At 32.1% G+C, this 24,239-nt stretch overlaps 2 protein-coding genes and 1 pseudogene across 12 annotated transcripts; all 3 read left to right on the top strand.

Annotated features, from left to right (window-relative positions):
* The first annotated feature begins 9,849 nt into the window (after positions 1-9,849).
* Positions 9,850-16,176, top strand: LOC129878379 (probable LRR receptor-like serine/threonine-protein kinase At1g63430). The gene is made up of 13 exons (XM_055953458.1): positions 9,850-10,259; positions 10,689-10,827; positions 11,000-11,071; positions 11,165-11,308; positions 11,406-11,555; positions 12,479-12,595; positions 12,681-12,745; positions 12,974-13,228; positions 14,051-14,256; positions 14,378-14,510; positions 14,592-14,749; positions 14,996-15,211; positions 15,651-16,176. The coding sequence occupies exons 1-13, from the start codon at positions 10,178-10,180 to the stop codon at positions 15,894-15,896; spliced, it is 1,983 nt and encodes a 660-aa protein (XP_055809433.1). The 5' UTR covers positions 9,850-10,177; the 3' UTR covers positions 15,897-16,176.
* A 2,489-nt stretch (positions 16,177-18,665) lies between these two features.
* On the top strand, positions 18,666-24,238 carry LOC129877784 (V-type proton ATPase subunit F-like). Of its 11 annotated transcripts, none has more exons than XR_008763640.1 (5): positions 18,668-18,969; positions 21,110-21,191; positions 21,408-21,466; positions 22,529-22,703; positions 23,685-24,238. XR_008763640.1 is itself a non-coding variant. In XM_055953346.1 (4 exons), exons 1-4 carry the CDS (start codon positions 18,913-18,915, stop codon positions 22,643-22,645), a joined length of 315 nt encoding a protein of 104 aa, XP_055809321.1. In that variant the 5' UTR covers positions 18,668-18,912; the 3' UTR covers positions 22,646-22,922. The 11 variants fall into 11 exon arrangements, 1 of the variants encoding a protein (XP_055809321.1); XR_008763795.1 differs by lacking the exon at positions 18,668-18,969 and having other exon boundaries at positions 20,781-21,191; positions 21,384-21,466; positions 23,685-23,760; positions 23,861-24,238; XR_008763713.1 differs by lacking the exon at positions 23,685-24,238 and having other exon boundaries at positions 18,666-18,973; positions 21,384-21,466; positions 22,529-22,922.
* On the top strand, positions 18,805-18,893 carry LOC129903906 (U6 spliceosomal RNA; annotated as a pseudogene).
* Position 24,239: the final 1 nt, after the last annotated feature.

Genomic DNA, 24,239 nt, shown 5'->3' with positions numbered 1-24,239 from the left:
GTTTAAATTTGGCTCATAAAAAAAAGCTTTGATTCGCCCCGCTCCACTCTATTTAAGCATCACTCTGCCTTATCATGTTGTGTCTCAATTGTCATCCCTAGCATTGATGGACAATGTATTGCCATGGCAAATTCAATGCTATTTTTTAAAACAAAAAAATGGCAGGTTAGCAAACATATATATAAAATATCAAAAAAGGAATTAGTGACGGCACAAATATAATCCACAATGTATAACACATTGTATATACATTGTGGATACACTTTCTATACAAATTTCCATCATAAAACTCCTTCCAATCATGCACCAATATACTTCCATTTCAATATTATAATTATAAATTTAAAAAGAAAAAAGAAACAGAAGAAAAATAAATATTCTCAACTTGCATTTTTTCATTTTCTCCAACTAAATATTACTCTTAGTAGAAAATCAAACTCAAAACTCATGTTAACATATTAAAAGTGATTTATAGACTTAATATTAAAAAAATTGTGTTAATTAGGGGGTATTTAGCAACATATTAACGATGACTTCTGTAGCTAACTTTTTTCTTATAATATAGTGTACTCTTACAAAAATGTGATGATTAAATAAAATGAAAGTTCTTTAAGATTCGTTTACATATAGTTTTGAGGGAAAATGTGATAATTCATTTCAATACAGCTATGATTCTTGAAATTTGTCTTTCATTTTCTAATACACCATTTGACTATATTAGTATAATCGTTCCTAAGATATTTAAAAGTACTCAATTTGACTCTAAACGACATTTAATTAATTAAAGTCACATGCTACACACCACGAATTATTATTATTATTTGGCTCGATTATAATTTTGACTTTCATATTCTTTCAAATTTATTTTCTATTGGTTTTTTGGTATCTAATGCAATCTTTTACGGAATTTGGAAACACAATTATGTTGTTTTTTTTTTGGTAATTAATCATTTTTAAAAAGGGAAAAGAAAACTCGTCGTTTACGTAGAGCAATTCAATTTGTATACAAGAAATTGGTGAGCTAATTAAGGGTGACTAGCAGTGGCAAATGGATGGAATTTATGATTGTTCGTCCCTCGCAATTCATTTTAAATGGGCTGAATAACCAATCATTTTAAAAGTGGGTAAGTATCGACAAGAGTGTATATATCTTGATTCTAGGGGCGTTCCACGGTTTCATGTGAATTCATGTTCCCCTCTCGAGATCATATATTGTAGTGGTATATATTTTTGAAGAAAAACATAAATATAGATGTGTGAACACATTTATCTTGAAGTATCATACAATGCAATGATGATTTGGTGCACTTTTGACATTTTAATTAATTTTTTTTTCTGCTTTAATCTTTAAAAAAATTCAAATCCGTTACATTGGAATTTTTAATTTTTTAGCATTGTAAATTTTTTATATAATTAAACCAAATGTGTATGTTAAAACTTTAGTAGTACTAGATGATATAGCATACAGCCAATGTGTTCAACCAATCTCAATATCTTCAATACAGAATATAGCTACATAATGTTTTGTTAAAAAAAATTACTATTTGAATTGATAAGAATTAATTTTAGACATATAATTTTAAAAATTAACAGGTTCAGTATTAAAAACCTAAATATGAAGTTTAACATATCCAGTAGAATCGTCCATTTACCACTCCTGCTATATTTTATAAACGAAAATCTCTGGCTACATCTGATAAATATGAATCTAATTTCGTATAAATATAAAACTTTCCCTATATTTATCTCGTATCTCTACTAAAAGAGGATGATTTACCACTCCTGCTATATTTGATAAACGAAAATCTCTAGCTACATCCGATAAATATGAATATAATTTCGTATAAATACAAAATTTTCCATATATATTTCTCTTATCTCTACTAAAAGAGGATGATTGCATGCGTTTGGGTACCCATGTTGTAAAGTAAAGAAACCATTTACAATTCATTATAGGCCCATAGCCAAATTCAGCCCGTTTGGATAGATTTAAAAAAAGTAATTTTTATGTATGAAGTACTTTTAGAATTTTGAAGTACTGAAAATTATTTTTAAAAATAAGCAGTTGAGTGTTTGGATAAAAGTACTTAAATGAGGAAAATGATGTGAATTTTAGGGTTAAAAGAATAAAAATGGTAGTTTGAGAATTTAGTTAAAATATAAGGGATATAAAAGTAATTTCCATGGTCAAAGAAAATGACTTTAAGCACTTAGAAAAAAAAGTTAGGAATCCTAACTTTTCATTTTTGACTGACTTTAAGAACTTTATGGCTTAAAGTTAGCATTAGTCAAACACGCCCAAAAGCTAAAAAGGGTTTTAAGTTGATTTTGATCAACTTAAAGCCCATCCAAACGGGCTCTATGTCTTGATTTAGCCAGTGTAAACCCATAGTTCTTGATGGGCTTTGATTGGATTTCTCAATTTGTTCTTCAGTTGATACCATAAACAAATGAGACTTAGATTTTAAACCAATATATCTCAGCACATCACATTGTAATAAAGGAAAATTACGTGGATAAGCAAACATATACTAGTTAATTAGCTAACATAGCTATAGTTTGAATTAATTATGACTCACGACAAACATCTAGCTATAATTACAGTTTGAGTTTTGTATAATTCGCGCGATTATATAGTTGAGTTTTATATAATTCACGCGATTTATACAAACGATGTGCGCGAATCGAATTGTATAGCGAAATATACAACACTACAAATTGTATAGCGAATTATACAAATGTTGTGCATGAATTGTATAGTGAAATATACAAACGTTATACAAAAATTGCAAATTGTATAGCAAATTATGCAAACATATACAAATGCTACGCAAATTATACAAACATTGTTATAACTATAGCTATGAATTGTAATTAGCAAACTATAGTTATGGAGCATAATTAAGATATTTTTAAGTGGCTATATGCGAAAATTCCCCGTGTAATAATAACTCTGTTCATTTTAAGTGAAAATGTCTCAACTACTTCCTCATATACTCCCAATGACTTATGTTCGTGTAATGCAGTGGCCAAGAGATCATAATTCAAATTAGTATAGCAGTTTATAACTCAACTGTTGGATAGTGCCAATATTTTGCGTATGGCAAGGTCCAGATAATGGGTTAGAGATGACCGGATCGATTATAATACTTATTTGATGGACTTTATTAAAAAAATAAAATTGTGCATTACCATCAACAACGGCTTCTTAATTGGCAATTGCTCAGATATATGTATCTCCTGGTATATCAAATACATGTATCTCGCGCACTCAAATACATGTATCTTGAAAATATGCGGGTCAAAATAACTATAATTTTTTTAAGATACACTGTTTCCTAGTGTGATTTTCCTGTATCTAAGTTATGTTGACTTTCTCACTCGGCTCTCTCCTATTTTGCTTGCCTCACTCCCTCTCTCTGTGTTTCAGAATGTATTTGATATCCAAGATACATATATCTAGTATCAAAAGATATATGTTGACTCTCTCGATCGCCTCTCTCCTCTTTATGATATAGCCTCAAGCTCAAATTAACCACCATCTATGATCTAGCCTCAAATCAACCCAATGGAACTCAAGCAATGATCAATTACACCACCAAATTCAATTTCACCTTTATCAAAAATCCATCGAATAACTCTATTGTTATGGTGATGTGCATGATGGCAAAGAATAATGAAATTTACATAATTTTACGAAGTTCAAGAGCAAATCTAGACAATTTCACATAGTTTAAAGACAACTCTAATCGTTTTTCCTTTTTTTTTAAAATCTCATGTATTGCAAAGTTTTAGTTGTTAGTGAATAAGGACATATCTCGAGAATATATTCGACTTCAACTATTAAAGGGGAGATCTTTTTCACAAAAGTTCAGAACAACAAATTTAACCTTTCTCCCTTAAGTATATTGAATTACATTCTTTCTAACAACTTAAATTTTTTAATAAGATGCTCAGACAATTCATAAAGTATATATTAACTGTAATCTTAGGTAGAATTTTTCATGCCAAAGACGATAGCAATATCTTATTATCAGATCAACTAGTTTTCTAGTCCTTTACAAATTTATTTTTAATTTTATGTACTTTTTATAAGTGATTTTTATTTTTACATATAAAAAAATGAAAGTCATTTTCTTCTATTGGAATTGTAAGTGATCAAAAACAACAGTTTCCTGCCATTAATTTCTATCTCATTTTATCTCCCTATCTATATTGTATGATCTAGATTTCCAGTTTGTTTTTTAATAGTGAAAGATAGAGGATCTCTGTGTTTGCAACTACAAAGGAGATGATGTGTACTAACACACAATAAATAAATAAACAAACAAAAAACAGACGTAGCTTAGGAGTTTCTGTGACGTTCTAAATTGACATAGACAGGAATTGTTTATTTGTCCCATTTCCCACTTTGAGATGACATCAATTATCCTAATATTTACTTACTTTTTCCTTACTCTTGCATAATTGACTCGAACAAGAGCAACCATGCAAATTGCTACAACATATTTAGTTACTATCACAGCAATATATTCACTATAACTTTTTAAGTGAAATCTAAAAAGAATAGTATATACGTAATTTTACGCCTATTTCGTGAAGGTAGAAATATTATTTCTGATATATCTTTAGTTTAAGGAAAGCATAAACAACAACAACATACTTAATGGCCACTGACCAGTGTAATCCTACAAGTGGAGTTTGAAGAGGATAGAGTGTACGCATACCATATCTTACATTTATCTTGAGTAGGTAGAGAATCCATTTTCGAAAGATCTCCGACAAGTACAGCAAGTCAAAGTAAGAAAATATATCAAAATCAAGTACAATAATACGTTAGAGAAAAAAGAATAATAATAACAATAAAATAATATAATAATCAAATAAAATAAAATTAACCATCTTGAGATAATATGCATTTTCACTTTAAATTGGAGAAATTTCTTGCGTTGTACCTTTTTCTTCTTTTCTTTTTTGTTTATGAAAGGGACAGAATATCTAACCCTTGACCCTTGTATTTTCAAATATGAACATTAATGGAAATACTAATCATTAAATGGTTTAATTGATTTTGAGATATATAGACGGACAAAACGAGTAAAACAATAATTGGATATCTGTTAACGCTTTAATCAGCATGATTATGAGAAATTTAATTAGTGTATGTGAAATCATAATTAATGTCATGCTGGATCACACAATTAGAGTTATCAAAAGAAAGCATGTCACTTATTTTATGGGGACTTTGTCTTATTTTAAAATTTTAGCTACTCCTTAATTAAATTAAAGTAAGCTATGGAGATAATTAAGAGTGAAATTTTGAATATACTGCTCAACCATTTATACTAGGGTCCCACCCGTAATTAAGAACGCTTGTAAAAAGTTTTATTTATCATTTGTATTTGGAGCCCATTCGCAGTTAAAGAAAATACGTAACAAAAAATTCTAAAATTTAAATTGAAAAATATCTAATTGAAAATTTTTATTTTTAAATAATTAATTGAAATAAATTATAATTTAAGAGTTTAAATAAAATATAATGGCAGATTTAAAAAGTTAGTTAATGTATTTTATCTTATTTTTAAATTGATAATATAATTCTCATTAAAATATAAAAGCAAGAGTGTGGTTTGAAATTCAAACATCCCCACACAAGACATCATGTCCCAAAAACATGGGGTGGGTGGAAATAATGAAATATTAATTTTAGATGGGGGAAAAGACAAACTAATAAGTAACCCAAAATTAGAAAAAGATAGAAACTCACAAACAAAAAGAGACATGGAGGAGTGTGATACTAATAAACTTATATCAACATGGAACATGGTGCATTAGTAGGTTGTTCACAATTAATGAGAGAAAATTTTGAGAATTGAAAAAATTATGTTGGGAGCACTTCTAAGGAGTATTTCGGTTGATTCGGTTCGATTTTAAGTATTATTGGTTTGATTTATTAGTTTTTGATTTTTAAATACGCTAAATTGATAACCAAATCAATAAGATATTTGTTATCGATTTTCGGTTTATCGATTTTTGATTTTTAACGATTTGATTTTCGATTTAACTAATAAGGAAAAACTTTTAAAACAAATATATGAATCTTGAAGCCTTCATCGTAGCAACTTGCAAATTGCCGCTGAACCTAAAGTGACAAAGTCTAAAAGATAAATATTAAAATACTAAATAGTATTATATAGTGATTAACTGATTATAAATTTATATTAATATTTTTTGTTTGATATTTGTGTATGAGTAAAAAACTAAAAATTAAATTAGTAAACTATTATAGTCTTAATGGGTTATCGGTTTATTCAATAATCCAATATTATAAAATTAATACCGAATCGATAACCCATTAATTATTTTTTATAAAACCATTAAATAACCGTTAACCCAATAACCCAATAAAAATAAACCAATAACACTTTTTTCAGTTCGGTTAATCGGTCGGTTCGATTTTTGCACACCCCTAGCCACCCCCGAATGAACCCTGCAGTGTGTAATCCAGATTTAGTAGGGGCTCCACGGGCTCCGGATGAAAAATAAAAAAAATAAAAATAAACTTATGTCCATCAACCCCTCTGCCCTCAGTTATTGCCCAATTCAACCAACCGTCCGTTTTATTGTTCAGGAACGACTCAATGATATTAATGATTTGAAAAAATATAACGAAAGGACCTTGATTTTTTCCGTAAAATTTATATAAGAGTAATTTATAATGAAACACAAAAAAATAGCTCGATTTTTAGTCTAGTGATAAAAGCAAGCATATCACAATTTTAAACTCGATAGCAAGCAAAAACATAGACCATAGTCATTAAGTGTAGAAAACTAGAAGAATTAATCTATTATCCATCAAGTTTCTAATCTTGTGTCATTTGCTTTTGGTGATTCCTCAGTGAAAAAAGATGATACATAAATTTAATTTCTGATGGATGAATCAAACATAATTGTCATTATGAGAGCCATAAATGAAAGACACAAAGTACTTGCTATTCCTTTCAATATTTTCTTCACATTTTAACCAATAACAAATCGACACTTGTTCTAAGTCAAACAGGGAAATAATATACTCCTTTCTTATTTTGATAACTTATAATGCATACATGATACAATATTTACCTCGAATAATGTATAATTTACATACCTATCTGTATAATTCACTGCGAATATATAAATTCATTTGTATAATTCGTTGACAATATACAAATAAGATAAATATATATAAATTCTATATTTATATATTTTTAGGATTTTTTCAAAACTTATATAAATCAAATGTATCAATATTATAATTATATACATGGTAGGGTAAGCATATATAAAATTCGGATTTATTCAATTAGAAAATTATAAATTTATACAATTGCGAGCTTAATTATATAAATTCTGAATAACTATAGCTATGTATATTAATTACTGGAAAAGAATTGCCGCGAGTGGAAATCAACTTAAACTATAACTATGTATATTAATTAACTAATATATGTTTGCTTAATTCGTGTCATTTTCCCTTTAATTAATCATTATTAAATAATACATATTATCTCATTTATTTTTTACCATTTAGTTAAGACTTGTAATTAGTGTAAACATGGATTACTAGTAAGTTTATAGTAAGTTTATTCTAACTTGAAAAATAATCTACTTTTTTTCTTTTAGTTTATTTTTTTAAGGCAATACACAAATGTCACTTTTTTTTTGTATTGTTTTGCTTGTAAGCACTGTCAAGGAGGACCCTCCATGTTTAATAATAAAAAATCTCCTGTCTTCAGTCCCAATTACTATTTAATCTACACTTAATATCATTTATATTAAATGATAAAAATAGGGCAAGTCTTAATCTCTACAATGTCACTATAACTTAATCAAACCAGTAAATAGTATTTTGACCAAAGTAAGTTTTTTATTATTAGAAGTATATAAATATGAAAATGATTTATGTCTTTTTTTTTTGGTTCTTATCTTTCCAATAATGATGTCTAAGTAGGTAGATAGTCCCTATTATATTTTTACTGTGTTTTTTCATGTTTGACCATAGAAACTATTTATTTCAAATTATTTTTTACTTTATTTGAAAATTAACGTTTGACCATGAAAATCTCAAATTTAACTTAAAGTTGAATTTTAAATTTGAAAAATAGCTTATAATTTATTTTTCATCTCCATTTTCATAAATTGTTGGTTTATCTCCTTTCAAAATATATAATCAAACACAGCTTTATTTTTAACTTCAACTATACAAAGATTCGAATAAAAAAAATATTTAATTTTTATTATCAAGCCTCTACTAAATATCTCAAGGTCATAGACTCCTCTAATCATAGAAAAAAGTCCTAGCAGCTATATAGTAAAAAGGTGGACTTTTTATGCTCATTCTTTTTTATTTTTTCAGGAAAGAAAATAATCTTTGATAAACAATTTTAGAGCTAAAATAGATTTGTAACTGATTGATAGTTCACTATACTTGTTTGAATAATGACATATGACAATAGTAATTTGTATATTGTATAAAGTGATTAAATGTTTAACTAAAAGCATAAAAAGCGATTTTTGCATTTTGGAATTCAAAATTAATGGCAGATTACTCAATTTATAAATTCTAATCACTCTTATCCCAAGGTTACTTATGATTCTGCATCCAGTTGACCATCCACATTGTAATACGAGGAATTTTCAATTTATTTGATTTTTGCCTGATCTTTCAATAGAATATTTGATTGATTATTTTAAATTCAAATCGCGTAAGATTTGTTAAAGAAAAAAATATTTTCTAATAAGATTTAAAGACTAATTTACATAGATGTTCTTTTTTTTAGATTACTATTTAAATTTTATTTTATTTTAAAAAATTGTACAAATATACCTTAAGAAATTACTCTTTCCAAAAAATAAGACTTAAATCTTATATTTACTTATGTATTATTCAACTTTAGAGACAAATATGAAATTCTTATCTAATATTAAAATTATAAATTATAATCTAATAATTTTCCAAAATATATTAAATTTGCTAAAGAAATCATCTTTAAATCACAAGTTTTAGAAAAACTATAAATTACAAAAGAAATAATCAATTTACTAAATAGTTATAGTACAAAGGATGAAATTTTTTGTACATAAAATACAAACGAGGAAGGAAAAAGAAGCATTACCCTAAATGGATCCTAATTTAAGCATGCATTTGACTATGAAACTTTTTTACTGTTTTTTCGAAATTGAACTCAAAAAAATATGTTTGATCATAAATTTGTGAAAATTTGACTTACAGAAAACTCAATAACTAAAAAGCTAGTAGTAAACTTCAAATTCTGAATCTATCTTTCTAATTTCATAGTTGATCAAATGTCTATCCACTTCTTCTCCCCATTCATAAAAGGGTACTTAAAAGAACTAAGGAAAACACCAAAGTTGAAGCTTGAGTGATACTCCTTCTATTTTAAACTCACTTCTTAAGACATAGAGATGCTCGACTATCTATTGGTATGGTTGAATTTTAAAATTTTCAAAATTTTAAAAATAATAATTTTTTTTGAAAAAACTCTAATTTATATTCACAATTGAATGTAACTCTGTTTTTTTTTTTATTATTTTTTTTTTTAAAACTATAAAACATGATTAAACACCCACTAACATGAATGAACCAAAAAAAATTCAAGTCAATTCATCACGACCCACGTACCCCTTCTTCTTTTCCACTTCCTTTTCCCCGCCGCTCTCTCTCTCTCTCTCTCTCTCTCTCTGTACATTTTTTTTCCACTTCTCTGAATCTGCACATTTACAGTTTATAGTTTCTCTTTTGTTTTTTTCCTCTCATTTTCCTCATTTTTCCAACAAAAAAATCTTCATTCTTCTTCTAATGAACTGTCTCTGTTTCTGTCACCAAAACTCTCTTTGAACCAAAGTCTTCTTCTACTACTATCTAGCTACTTAAAGAGTAGGTTTCTTTCAACTTCACTCAATTTCCACTCTTGGGTTGTTACATATTCTAATTTCAAATTTTCACTTTTGTCTTTCAGCTCTCTTCGTTTTCATTTGTTATTAATACCCAAGAACTCATTATTTTCACTTTCTTGATTAACCCATTTCTCCAACTTCTGTTATTTTTATCTACTTCTCATGATGGGTTCTTTCAGTTTTGGGTTTTTGTAAAAGCATTCCTCTTTTTGTCGTAAAAATGAGAATTTGGGTTTTATTTGGAGTTTTAGTTAATGTTGGATTCATTTTTCTGACATGTGATGCTTTTCCATCAAATGAAGGTATGGTGACATCAAATTTCAAATTGTTCTTCTTTGCTCAGATCTTGATTTGATTGATTTGTCAAGTTTAATTTATATAATTCAGAACAATGTAGGGAGTTATATGATGTTGTTTTGTAAATACGCGATGTTGTGATACTGTAAGTTTTAGAGTAGTCTTGCTTCCCGATACACTGAGATTCAGCCACAGCCATTTGTCGCCATGATACGTAGAAAGTAAAAAAATAAAATTATGGTATTGTTTATACATACGTGATGGGGTGATGGGATATTATAAATGGCAGAGTAGCCTTACTGCCTTGATCCGGTGAGAAAGTTATATGATGTTTACAATAAAGATCTTGATTTTATTATGAAATGCTAATGCAAAGTAGTTGGTACTTCATATATATCAGTATTCTGACTTGGGAGTAATTTGGTTTTGCGCAGTTTATGCTCTAAATAACTTCAGGGAAGCTATATATGAAGACCCACATCTGGTATTCTCAAATTGGAATGCCTTGGATTCAGATCCTTGTGGATGGTCTGGAATTTTTTGTTCAAAGGCACGAGATCATGTCATAAAAATGTGAGAAAAGTGTCTTCTGCTTATGGTGTTTTCGTTTTCGTTCTATCTGTTTGTTGGATTGATTTTTCCCAATTGGATGCAACTTATTGCATTACTTTTCGCTACATAGAAGTAGCACAACTGAGCCTTTAATAATGCTTTTACAACTTCTCCTGTCTCTGTAATTTTGCAGTAACATTTCTGGTGCTTCTTTGAAGGGTTTTCTTTCGCCGAACTTGCATTTTATTTCTTCTTTGCAAGAACTGTAAGCTATTCCTTCCATGAAAAACTTATACATCTAACTCCGGTGCGAAAAAGATTCGGTAAAAGCTTAATGCTATGTATTGGTGATATGCAGGATATTGCATGGAAATGTACTGATTGGTACAATACCAAAAGAGATTGGCTTGTTGAAAAACTTAAAGGTCTTGGATTTGGGTTCTAACCAGCTCACAGGACCAATTCCTCTCGAGCTTGGCAATTTGTCAAACATTATAAAAATGTTAGTGCAATTTGAGTGTTCGTTGTTGTATGTGGACTTTCCTTTTTTACTTCCATGAAGCTCCCTTATCTCATCTAGATTTGTTATGTCTCTGCAGAAACCTTCAATCCAATGGCTTAACTGGTAAATTGCCCTCTGAGCTTAGTAAATTGATATACCTTCAGGAACTTTGTCTGGATAGAAATAAGCTTAAAGGAACACTGCCTGCCAGTATTGGATCAAATTTTACATCCAGTGCGTATGGGATGTAAGTCAAATATGAAAAGTGCTTTTTTCTTCAATTCTATGCATTTTTTATCTTTGGATTTGCTGTTACGTAGGTTTTACATTATGAGTCTCTGTTGGTAGAAGATTTAAAGTTGCAAGGCTTAAAAGACATGGTTCATTAGATTTTTCAATTTTGTACAGTATGAAGCTGCTGTTTTTTTGTCTTTTGGGGGAGGGGGTGGATATCCGAAACTTGAAATCTTTTATTTAAGCCTCTAATTATACCCTTACCAAATGATTCTCTCTAAAATGTAATATTGCGAGCACTTAAGACGTAAGAGCATTATACATTTGAATTTTTTGGGATATTTGAAGCTTGATTAAATTTATTAATCTTTTTGATCTTCTAACGAACCCATAGTATCTCAATTAGCATATGATTTGCTGCAACAGTTTTGGCTGCAGTATGTCTGGATTTTCACTGGAGTCCTAAAATTGAAAGATTATGGCTAATGTTTAATCTTTTCTGTCGTCTTGATTGATATTGCTGACTTCTGTTGACATGTATGTCTGTTGTACTTGAACTTAATTCAATATATATTGTTCTCCTAGAAACTTCGCACGTTTTGCTTCATGCATCTGCGGGGTGACTTGTGAGTGTTATGTGGTGGTGAATACTGGTGATGTATATGAGTTGGTCGACATTATGTTAAGTATTTGGTTATGCGATATGCTTAAAATCGACAACAACAATGAGTATAATGGAATCTTAAAGACTTCAGCATGTATATCCAAAAGTCACCACTCACGTTATCGGCATTATTCTGTATCTTTTTCTGGAAAAATAAGTAAAAAGCCTCCTGTGCTTGCTTGAACTTCTCATTGTTCTATATAAGTATATAGATCCCTTTAAGTTTTATCTCACAGTTGGTTTCTTAGTAATCATCTTTTAATTTTGTTTAGGCATGCCTCTGGTGCCAAACCTACTGGTCTTTGTCGTTTATCTCAACTGAGAGTTGCTGATTTCTCCTTCAACTTCTTCTTTGGTAGCATACCGAAGTGTCTGGATTACCTCTCAAAGTATAGCTCTTAATTCCTATCCACAAGCGTTTTTTATACTCTTTATTTCTATTTCTGAATGCCTGTTATTTTGTTCTTTCTATAGATCTAGCTTTCAAGGAAATTGCCTTCAAGCAAAAGATCCCAGGCAGCGTTCTACTGCTTTATGTGGTATGTAATCTGCTAAACAAGTCTTACACTTCACAGAATCATTAAATAAGCATTTGAATCTTTTATGCATTACATCAGTGTGCGAGAATTCAAACTGGTCAGGCTTACTTTTGATTATATATACTAAAGAGGCTTCTGCAACTAAGTTCGCCCATTTCATTAACAGTCGCAGTAGAACAGATCAAGTTTAAAAGAACTGAATCGATTGTTGTAACTTTTGCATTATAGGAGGCACTCCACCTGCCAAAAGCAATCCACCACAGAGCAATAATAAGCACCGGACTGTTGAAGGAAGACCCAGACATAAGTCTGCTTCAAAACCTACCTGGCTTTTAGTGTTAGAAGTGGTAACTGGAGTTATTGCAGGTTCTCTCTTCCTTGTGGCTATTCTGGCTGCCATTCAGAAGTGTAAGAACAAATCTTCAATTATCATCCCTTGGAAGAAATCAGCAAGTATGAAAGACCATATGACAGTTTATGTAGGTGAGTACCATGCAATTTCAGTTGGACGTTAACAGTTAAGAATTGCATTTAAACATGTATGTTACTTGATTTTTTATTGACTTAAGGGTGTGTTCTGTATGAAGGAAAATAGTTTCCATGGAAAATGTTTTTCATGAAAATAAGTGGATTTCTTACTTATTTTCTTGTATTCGGTACGTAAGTAATTGCATTTGTATATAATCTAGACAAATATTATGGGAGGTGGGGTAAGGGTAGGGGTCCTGGGTGGTGGGGATGGGGGCTACAGGGGTGGGCTTGAAGATGAGGTGTGTAGAAGGGTGGGAGGAACTAATCATGTGAAATACCACTTGTGGAACTTGTTTTCTCTACTTCCATTAGGAAAGTCATTTTCCTCAATTTAAGAAACTTGTTTTCCTAGAGAAAATGTTATCCAAAAAATTTGACCAACCGAACATGGGAAAATTGGAAAACTCCATACCGAACACACCCTTAATTCTTTCTCATATAGGATCTGATTCTTCCATTTTAAGTATTACTGTTGTTTCTGTTACTTTTGTTATCTTTGCCTTTTCTTTTGTTCGATATTTTGACCATAGCTTCTTTACTCTTGTATTTTTCAAACCTGTTTTGGAAAAACATTTTTCTTGAGCTAAGGGTCCATCGGAAACAATCTCTCTACCCCATAAAGGTAGGGGTAAGGTTTGCGTACAACCCAGCCTTGCCAGACCCCACTTGTGGGATCACACAAGCTATGTTGTTGTTATTGTTGTATAGGATCACAAGTTCAGAAGCATTAATTATAATTCACATTTCTATTAGTAACAAATGTTTCTTTGTCAGATACTGAGATGCTAAAGGACGTTGTAAGATATAGCAGACAAGAACTTGAGGTAGCTTGTGAAGATTTCAGCAATATTATCGGATCCTCACCAGACAGCTTGGTCTATAAAGGAACTGTGAAAGGCGGACCTGAAATTGCTGTAATTTCCATTTGTTTCAAAGAAGAGCACTGGACCACCTATCTAGAGCTTTATTTTCAGAAAGAGGTGAAGCCTATTATATCCTTAAAATACCTGACTACTGCTCTGAGCTCTTGTGCGCAATAAAAATACAAAGACGTTTCATCTTTGCTGCAATGCTCTAACTTCTATGGCTTTACAAACTCAGGTAGCAGAATTAGCCAGAATAAATCACGAGAACACTGCAAAACTTCTAGGTTACTGCAGAGAGAGCAGTCCCTTCACAAGGATGTTGGTGTTTGAGTATGCATCTAACGGGACTTTATATGAACACCTCCATTGTGAGTGGAATAAACTATTTTACACATTTTCTTACAGTATGATTTAGAGGCTGAAATCCAAACTCTTTGAACTCATCACAGATGGAGAAGGATGCCAGCTTTCTTGGACGCGGCGAATGAAAATAGTTATTGGCATCGCTAAAGGACTAAAATATCTCCATTCAGAGCTTGACCCGCCATTCACTATATCAGAGCTGAATTCAAATGCTGTGTATCTCACAGAAGATTTTTCTCCCAAGGTAAGCAAAAGATTTCTGTATCACAGCTGCAAAACCAATTCACTCTTAAACTTTCTATTTAATCTTACTGTCAATTGAGCTAATCCTTAAGACAATTTTCGTTTACTCCACGGTTTCTGTTCAATTTGTCTCTGAACTCGCTAGGTGTTGTTTCCTTCAAGCACAACCCCTTGCGCTTTTAAGCAGAATCATATAAAGCTGATTTTCCATACCCTTTTCTCTCAAAGTTTATTTTATCTGGTGCAGCTTGTTGATTTTGAAAGTTGGAAAACAATATTTGCCAGATCAGAAAAGAATTCTGGTGCTATCAGTAGTGAAGGAGCAATGTGTGTCCTTCCAAATACTCTACAGAGCCGTCATCTTGACATCCAGGGTAATATCTATGCATTTGGAGTCCTACTGCTCGAAATAATCAGCGGGAGACCTCCATATTGCAAAGACAAAGGGTGCTTAGTAGATTGGGTAAGCATTTCTTTCCATTTGAGAAGTTTTTGTATGACATAATACATAAACAAACACTCAAACTTGACCTCAGTAGGCAAGTAAGCACTCCAACTTTGAGAGTGCACGTCTAGACACCTCAACTTGGTCTCAATTGGCAACTAAACACTCCAACTCATCCCCATTGTGTCTCATGGACACCCGATGTTAATGTGACACATAAATTTTGGAGGTGTCTAGATGATCATTTTGTAAGTTGGAATATTTTTGGAGTATTCAATTGACACAGTGGAGACTAATTGAGGTGTCTAGATATGCACTCTCAAAGTTGGAGTGCTTACTTGTCAGTTGAGGCTTAAGTTTGAGTTTATGTATTATGCCTTTTTTATAATGATAAAACTTTCTCTGTCGAACCTGGACTTGTGCTTTATGAAATTCTAAGTTGACTTTGATGTGTCAGGCCAAAGAATTCCTTGAATTGCCAGAGGTATTGCCATATGTTGTAGATCCCGAGTTGAAACATTTCAAATATGAAGACCTCAAAGTGATTTGTGAGGTGGTCAATCTCTGCATCTGCCCAAATTCCAGTAGCAGGACTTCGACGAAAGATTTGTGTGCTATGCTGGAGAACGACATTGACACATCCGTAACTGCAGAGCTCAAGGCATCGTCTTTGGCATGGGCCGAGCTTGCACTCTCATCCTAACTGCCAAAGCTACAAAGCTAACCATATACATACATATATATCATAGATGTTTAATTGTCTAGTACATTTTCCATCCCCTTTTTTTTGTCATTTTCTTTGTAATCTCTTGATCCATTCTCCTTTCTAATACTTGGGAGTTATGGTAAGTTCATGCAAATTTTGCATGCTGGTAGAAAGATATATATAGAATTCAAAAGATGCTAGTCTTGATCCTTTGTATACAAACTGGAACTACAATGAGTGTTAATAGTGAATGAAAGTCCATTTAGCAATTGTCCTATTTCTTGGTTGTGCCTATTATCTTAAGGACTCTTTGTTCCATTTGAGGCATAATGAATGCATTTTTTTTCACAATCAAGAAGATTGGTAAAGTAGTTTTACTTGAGTACATTCCAAGTCTGATGGGGTGAAAGGGGGGGGGGGGGCGTCTAAGGCTAATAGGGATGTGCTTGGTATGGTAGATACCGAATATCATCTAGAAATCAAAAATTTTAATATGGCTGTTTCGGTATTATGTTATATGGTATGCATTTTTAAAATTTTTGGTATTCAATATGGTATTGCTTGTAGGATTTCACTGGGCATGTTGTTGTTGTTGTTGATATGATATTTAGAATTTATAAAAAAAATATTGAAATACCGAATACCATACCAAAGTATATAGTTATATATACAATTCATATTATATATATATATTATTATTATTATTATTATTATTATGATGATGATGATGATGATAGAAAAATGTATTAGTACAAAATTAATTATTTAGATGTTGGAACTTTGAATATTCTATCTTGATTGAAATATCCTTTTCGTGTAAAATTGATTAATGAAGAGAGTTGCTTATATTTCTTTTGCATATTTCTACGTGTATAATGTGTTAATATGATATAATTGAGACGTTTTTTGAAAAGCCGAAGTCATAATTTTATTCTATGACTATATGTAAGTCGAAATAAAATAAACTATGATTATCGATTTACCACACAGTAAAAATATCAAAATCAAACTTTATCATACCGTACCATACCAAATAATGAAATAATATTTTTAAAGACTTAACACTGAAATTATCGAATCAAATTTTGGTATTTGGTATGATCAAATGCATGAGTAGAAATCTTTACACATTCCTTTCAAAATGGGAAAGTAAAATAATGAGCTTTATGGTGTATAAAACAAGTTTGCATGGTACATACACTTTTGGGCTTGATGATGGTGTAGCCCAACGGACAAACTTGTAAATTCCATGGGGTCAAAGCTAACAATACAAACCATAAGCTTGGGTTATGACATATTATTAAAGCCTAAGAGGCAAATCCGTTAGATTGTTGGGTCAAAGTGCACAATGCAAGTGATAAGCGTGGATCCTGATACCTTTACTATATGGGAATTGACTAGGCAAATATGACTAAAGAGTGAGTAATTAATCAGAAGTAGAACTTTTGATCCTCATTAATTTACAATGAAAATGACCTATTTCTAAAATCTCCTCCTTCTCATTCACAAGTCCTATTTTACAAAAAGAGAAAAAAAACATTTGTTGAAGAATTTGCACTATGATGTATCTTATACAAAAAATGTGTAATTATAATCTAATTTTATATTAAAATTATAAATATGATTGAGCATATTTATTTGTAGAAATTTTTAAAAGAGGATAAATATTTTATCTTAAATTTTCATTCGCAACTTTGAAACACATAACTTGTAAATTTCATAAATAGAAAATCCCCTTAAATGAGTTAGTGGGGCTATATACAATGTTGTTAGTTCTTTTCTTTTCTATATTTGATAATATGTTCATGCTTTTTTTTTTATATATATATTTGAGATTGTTTTGATTAAGCTAAATTTATTTATTAATTACAATAGGAGGAGATTTGAAGAGGAAGATATTACTATATTAATTAGTGGGGTTGACTTTAATTTGTGTTATCAGTCGTAAGTTTAGATTTAAACTTTATGAGCTCAATCTTTACGATACTTCAATTGAATTTGTTATGCTTTTTGAATTACAGGTTCAAATCGACTTCACTAATTCTTACACTAATATATGCTCCCTATCGAAAGCAGCGAGTTCATATGAATGCGACGTGGCAACTCTACATCCACCATTGTCGAAAAGAATAATTGAAGAAGTTCTAAGGAATAATAAAACACCTAATCCTTATTGGGTTTAAGATTCAATATTTAATGCCACTTTAGTTTTAGAAAACTTTTTATAATTAGTTTCTTATGTTAGTTTTCTATTGTGTAAGCTTAATTCTTCTTAGAGAAAATAATTTAAGCTCACCAGGAGCTCCTTATCACATTTTTCATGGAAATTTACTATGTGCTTGTATTATTGTTGAGGTGAGTGTTCTTGTTATATTTTTTTTTTACTTAAATATACACCATATTTTATATTTTAATTTATATGAAGGTGTTTGACTAGACACACAGATTAAGAGAATAATAAAAGATTTTGACTTTTTTTTTACTATGTTTCAATAGTACTTATTTATTTTATCTTTTGATCAAATACATATATATATATATATATATATATATATATATATATATATATTTTCTAAAAAAAATTAAAATCTAAAGAAGTAAAGATACAAACCAGCCTAAGAAAATTTGACATCTATTATATATAAATAAAAATGAATTATTTATATTGAGTCTTTATGTCAAAAAAATGAGGGAAAGTTTGACGTCTTGAGAAGGAGCTTCATGACGTGAATGAATAGTTAAATGGGTGATGTTGAAATAAAGGATTCTTCAAATAGGACGAAATGTTTGGTTTTCGAAACTTAAGGACCCAAAACGACATTTACTCTTCTTTTACGTTTCTCCCACATCGTGCAAAGAGAGAACTTTACAGCATAATAAGAACCCTAGCGAAGCTATGGAGTTCGTCCCTTCGGGGACATCCGATAAAATTGGAACGATACAGAGAAGATTAGCAGGATGACACGCACAAATCGAGAAATGGTCCAAATTTTTTTGCCGGTCGGAGGCGCTGATGCTCCGGTTGATCTGTATTTTTTTGTCCGGCGACGGTCAAACGAGATTTCTCGAAGTTCGTAAGCAATTCGGAGTTTCTTTCGTCTATTTTATTTCCTGTTTCCCCAAATTTAGTTGACGAAGATAGGCATACTATTAGTTTATTATGCCCTAGTTTTTCTGTCAACATGATTGGATTCAATTAGTATATTGTGATTGTGTTTTACTTCCTTGGTTTGGACTTAATTTACATGTCAAGGTCAATCTTGTTTAATCACAAAATGAACAGAAAATAATCAACACAATATATTTTTTGGGACAATTTTCTAAGTTTTCATTGAACTGAATTAAAACTATTACAGTCTAATAATGAAAATAGAAAATGGATAGAGACTAGTCAGTATTCCATTGATGTACTGCTAACCTGATAGAAGAAGAAAGAGAAGGGAGTTAGAGGAGGAAGACAAGAAGAAACAGAAGGAGATGAGAAGAGAATCTGGACGAGAGAGAATTTATAAGAGTGAGAAAAATACCACTTTTCACGCAAGCCCACTCTCCCATGTCAGGGTGGTTATAACAGTGATAACTGCCCTGATGTCGCGGTTGAATCCTCGCCCTTGCTATTCATTAGACTGATTTCAATCTCAGCCGCTCAATTTAAAAGAAACGAAATTAGCCTCCCTTCCTTAACTCGACTTCGACTCTCTACAACTATGCTTATTTATTCTTCTATATTGGACTTCTCAGATCATAACAGTCCAGCTCCCATGAAATCATCCTTGACCTCAAGGATCAACAATCAAACCCTGGAAACTTTGCCTTAAGGAACTGGTAGTTCTCCCAAGTTGCATCTTCCGAAGGAAGATTACACCATTGCACCAGTACCTTCACAACAACAACATTATTTCTCTTAACCTGTTGTCTCTGAAGAATAGCCACTGGCTTAACCTGAAATTGACCATCTTCTCCAGTAGTTGGCAAAATAGTCTGAACTACTACTTTATCACCCACCTTTTTCTTGAGAAGTGATACATGGAACACCGGATGAATCTTAGAATTAGGAGGGAGTTCCAACTTGTAAGCTACAGTACCAATCTTAGCAAGCACTCTATAGGGTCCATAATACTTAGAGCTCAGTTTTAAATGTTTCCTCAAAGCAACAGAAGATTGTCGGTATGGTCGTAATTTGAGATAGACCAAGTCATTCACCTGAAATTCTCTTTCTGATCTCTTCTTGTCTGCATAGAACTTCATCCTTTCCTGCGCTTTACTAAGGTTATCCTTCAATAATTTGAAGCCATTGTTGCCGCCTCATTACCGCATCATCAGCTATAGGAACCATGGTTTCAAGTAGAGGACCAATTGACTCCTGAGGTGGAGAATAACCATATAAAGCTTCAAAAGGTGTGCATTGTAGACTAGTGTGAAAATTTGTGTTGTACCACCATTCAGCTGCAGGCAACCAGTGACTCCATTGAGTAGGTCCGTTGGCAGTCATACACCTCAAATAATTCTCCAAACATCTATTTACTCGCTCTGTTTGACCATCACTTTGAGGGTGATATGCAGTACTATAGTGCAGTTGTGTACCCAACAGCTTAAACAAGGACTGCCAAAAGTTGCTCAAACAAAATTCTGTCACTGTCAGTAACAATAGACTCGGGAACTCCGTGCAAGTAGTGTATCCTTTCCCAAAAAAACATCAGCTTTAGTGTTGTTGCACTTTGTTTCTTTTTCTACTATGTGTATTAATATCTGTTTGCTTTATTTTGATTTGTATTTTGCTGTTTTGCTGTCATATTTTCTTGCTACCATGCTTTAAATTCTTTCTTTTCTGTCAAGCCGAGGGTCTATCAGAAGTAGTCTCTCTACCCCACAAAGGTAAGAATATGGTCTGTGTAAATCCTACCTTCGTCAGACCCCACTTGTGGGATTACACCACCGCTATCGCTGAGGGTATGTTGTTGTTGTTGAATAGATTTGTTGTTGTAAATGATGGTGTATAAAACTGAATTGTGTTATGTGATTGAATATGTTATTAAATCTTATTTCTGATTCTAACAAACTATAAAGTGGAAATTGTAGACATCAAGTATACTGTTAGCGTTATGGCCCCTTGTCAACGAGTCAATTCCTTTTATCTTATTGCACTTGCAGGGAAATTGGTATCTTAAATTCATATTCTCATCAGTGTACTTGCGAACTTGTTAATGTAGGATACAATCACTGGGTTTTTACTAGCAGGAGTTGGTAATGTTGATTTGAGGAGGAAAGCTAACTATCTTTTTGTTGATTCAAGTATGTTTTCAATTTTGTTCTCTCTAATATTGTGATTTGATAGCTGAAAAAATTATGAAAGAAAGAAAATCGAGGAGGCTTGATTAGGATTGCTAAGTCCTTATCAGTGATGAAGCTTTTACATTTTGTATTACTCTAATTTGATTTTTTTGAGACAGAAGGTAATGTATATTTCCGTTTCTTATGGTTTAGAAATAATGGTGAAATAGATTGCAGATGCTGTTAAAGAATTCACCACAAGGGAGGACATTGCGATAGTGTTAATCAGCCAATATGTGAGTTTTTATCATATTTTGCCTCTTGTTTTATGGCAGCATCCGTAACATCATTTCAACTGCTGGTTTTAACTTTGTCATGGAGAATGTTGAATAATTAGTATGTTAGTGCTTATTGGAGGTATGACGGCCTAGATTTGAACTTGTGAAGTACCTCATCACAGGAAAAAATATAGACTTTCCTAAACGCAACAGTAGCTGAGAAGCCTGATTGAGAAGTGAAAAATAAAGTTTAATCAGAGTGTGATGTAGGAAGGTAAGCTTCATAAAAATCTTTTATGTGACAGTTCTACCACTTGCCCGGTATACTTGTATTTGCAAAGTCAACCTTGAATGGTGTGTGGCCCTAGAAGGGGAGCTTGGAGCAACGGTAAAGTTGTCTCTGTGTGACCTATAGATAATGGGTTCGAGCTGTGGAAACAACCACCAATGCTTACATTGGAGTAGGTTGTCAACATCATACCCCTTCCCCTTGGGGTGCGGCCCTTCCTTGGACCCTGCTAATGCGGAAGGCTTTGTGCACCAGGCTGTCGTTTTAACCTTGAATGGCGTCTAAAAAGCAAAATTGAGGAGTCATTACCATATAATGCCAGCTTCTATGACTACAAAGAGGAGGGCCCGTTTGTCTAATATGTGTCTGTCCTCCAGAATTGGACAATAGTGAGGACATAAATTACCTGTTAATTGCACCAAACAACTTGAGAGAAAGTAGAAACACTTTCCATAGTAAAAGTGGCTAAGGATGTGCTTTCTGCAGTCAAATCGTTTGTCTTTGTTTATCATTTCCGACTCCAGTAAAATATTTCCAAATGTACTACTTCAAACTAATATCGTGCATTATTGTGACAGTAATCGGTTTTACTTTTTTGAACTTTGATTGGTTTTGTTTTCTTCATATATTAGCAATTTGTATGTTGTCCTTCAACGTCTCTTTAGGGCAACTAGCTGCTCCTGTTTTGCCTCTATTTTGAGTTGCTCTAATAAATACTTTGGATCGAATAAAAGCTTCTCCCTTTTTTCATCTATCGTATAGCTAATATATCCACTGGTTTCCATATTCAGGTTGCAAACGTGATCAGATTCTTGGTTGATAGTTACAGTAAACCAATCCCAGCCATTCTGGAGATTCCTTCAAAGGATCATCCATATGATTCTGCTCACGACTCTGTTCTTTCATGAGTGAAGTACCTCTTCTCTAGTGAATCAGTGGCATCTGATAGACGATGAGGAAAAAATGGTTTACATATACCTCTAATCATTAGTTTCACCATTTTATCATGCATCTTTCTATCATCATTGTCCTAAGATTATTCCTTAATCATTCTTGATGCTTAACTCACATTGCCTGTTCAGTTCCTTATTTACTGCTTCTTTTTTCACCGCTCGAGTGAGTGACTTATCCTTGTAATAAGTTGAATGTTGGTCACCCTACAGAGTTTGCACTTATTTTACGCAACAGAGTTTTTATAGGATAGAAATGTACTGTGTGCTTATTGATATTAGGAGTCAAGATTTGGGTTTGTGTTGCTTCAATGTATTAAAGTCTTAGAAGGTAAACTCACAATGATCTTGTATCTGTTTTCTGTTAAGTTGTTGCCTTTTGTTATTCAAATATTAAGAGACAGAAGCCATAATTTGATTTGATATTGCATATCCAATATGATGGACATGTCCTGGTTGATAAACATCAAAGCCGTGTGGTCCTCAGACTGCTGCCCCCTACCCGAAATTTCTTCATTCTCATAACTCGAGCCCCAGATTTTCTGGATATTCTAAGTCCTTTGACAATTTCTCTTTGTTGATACTAACTCGGTTAATTCAAATTCTCACCATACATAATCAAGTAAAAGAGAACATGTCAGTGGTTTGATCTCCATTCACAATTGGACAATACACATGCCTCCAATTTTACATCCATGTACTCTGTTTTGAGATTTTCTTAATTGTTACATGTCATACAATGTTAACGGTTCTTGCCTCGATGATTCGATGATGAACTTTTAGCGTAAAAGTTGCTACTTAAAGGTAGTGAGCCACTTCCTCAATGTAGATGTTGTGTAGCTGCTCCACAAGACTATGTTGAGCCTTATCCTGTTCCTCGGATTTTTTTTGTTGTATGGACAGCGTATACTTGCAAAACTTACTATTGTTTTATCAATCGCGTTAAGACTCACAGAGGCTTTGATGATTGTAAAGATTGTTTTGATCTTATTGGCAGAGAGAAAACTCGTTGGACAGCGAAAAATGGTGCTGGTGTTGACTTCTCTATGGATGAAGTGTTAGCAGCAACGAGGGTTATACCTGTGTACATTAGCATCTTACAAAGATTTCCCTTTTTCGACAACATGTTGAATACCAACACTTTCACACTTCTTGTTTTTCGATATTTTATAGGGTGTTAAGGCCTGGTGAGCTGTTTTGGCTTGACCATTTCTTCTGTGTTGGTTGAGCAATTGGAGAAAGTGTATGCACCACTTATCGATAGTATTGGTTTCAATAAGGTGAAGTGGATCGTGGGAAGGAAACTCGATAGAGGCCCCGAGCTAAACGAAATGTTACCTTTCAACAATATTGGAAAAGCCATTGAAGAATTCTTTGTGACTCTACTACATCTTCCTTTTTCTTTTACTTTCTTTGTAAAATACTTAGATCTTGCTTCTGCATCTGTTGAAGTGATCGATAACTTGCCCTACTGGAAAAACGCAAATTGCTGATGGCCTTCTCATTGAAAATCTGTCAAAATTGTACTCTTCATACTTCCTTCTCATCGAAT

Source organism: Solanum dulcamara, chromosome 1 (genome assembly GCF_947179165.1).
Source record: "Solanum dulcamara chromosome 1, daSolDulc1.2, whole genome shotgun sequence".
NCBI lineage: Eukaryota > Viridiplantae > Streptophyta > Magnoliopsida > Solanales > Solanaceae > Solanum > Solanum dulcamara.
This window is presented reverse-complemented; position numbering and strand designations above follow the sequence as displayed.

Bases quoted from the DNA above. Each gene is read 5' to 3' on its own strand.
- LOC129877784 (XM_055953346.1), top strand. From the start codon at position 18,913: ATGCTCCGGTTGATCTGTATTTTTTTGTCCGGCGACGGTCAAACGAGA. The intron at 18,970-21,109 runs GTTCGTAAGCAA...TTGTTAATGTAG, and splicing joins GTCAAACGAGATTTCTCGAA to GATACAATCACTGGGTTTTT. The intron at 21,192-21,407 runs GTATGTTTTCAA...AATAGATTGCAG, and splicing joins CTATCTTTTTGTTGATTCAA to ATGCTGTTAAAGAATTCACC.
- LOC129878379 (XM_055953458.1), top strand. From the start codon at position 10,178: ATGAGAATTTGGGTTTTATTTGGAGTTTTAGTTAATGTTGGATTCATT. The intron at 14,750-14,995 runs GTAAGCAAAAGA...TATCTGGTGCAG, and splicing joins CAGAAGATTTTTCTCCCAAG to CTTGTTGATTTTGAAAGTTG. The intron at 15,212-15,650 runs GTAAGCATTTCT...TTGATGTGTCAG, and splicing joins AAGGGTGCTTAGTAGATTGG to GCCAAAGAATTCCTTGAATT.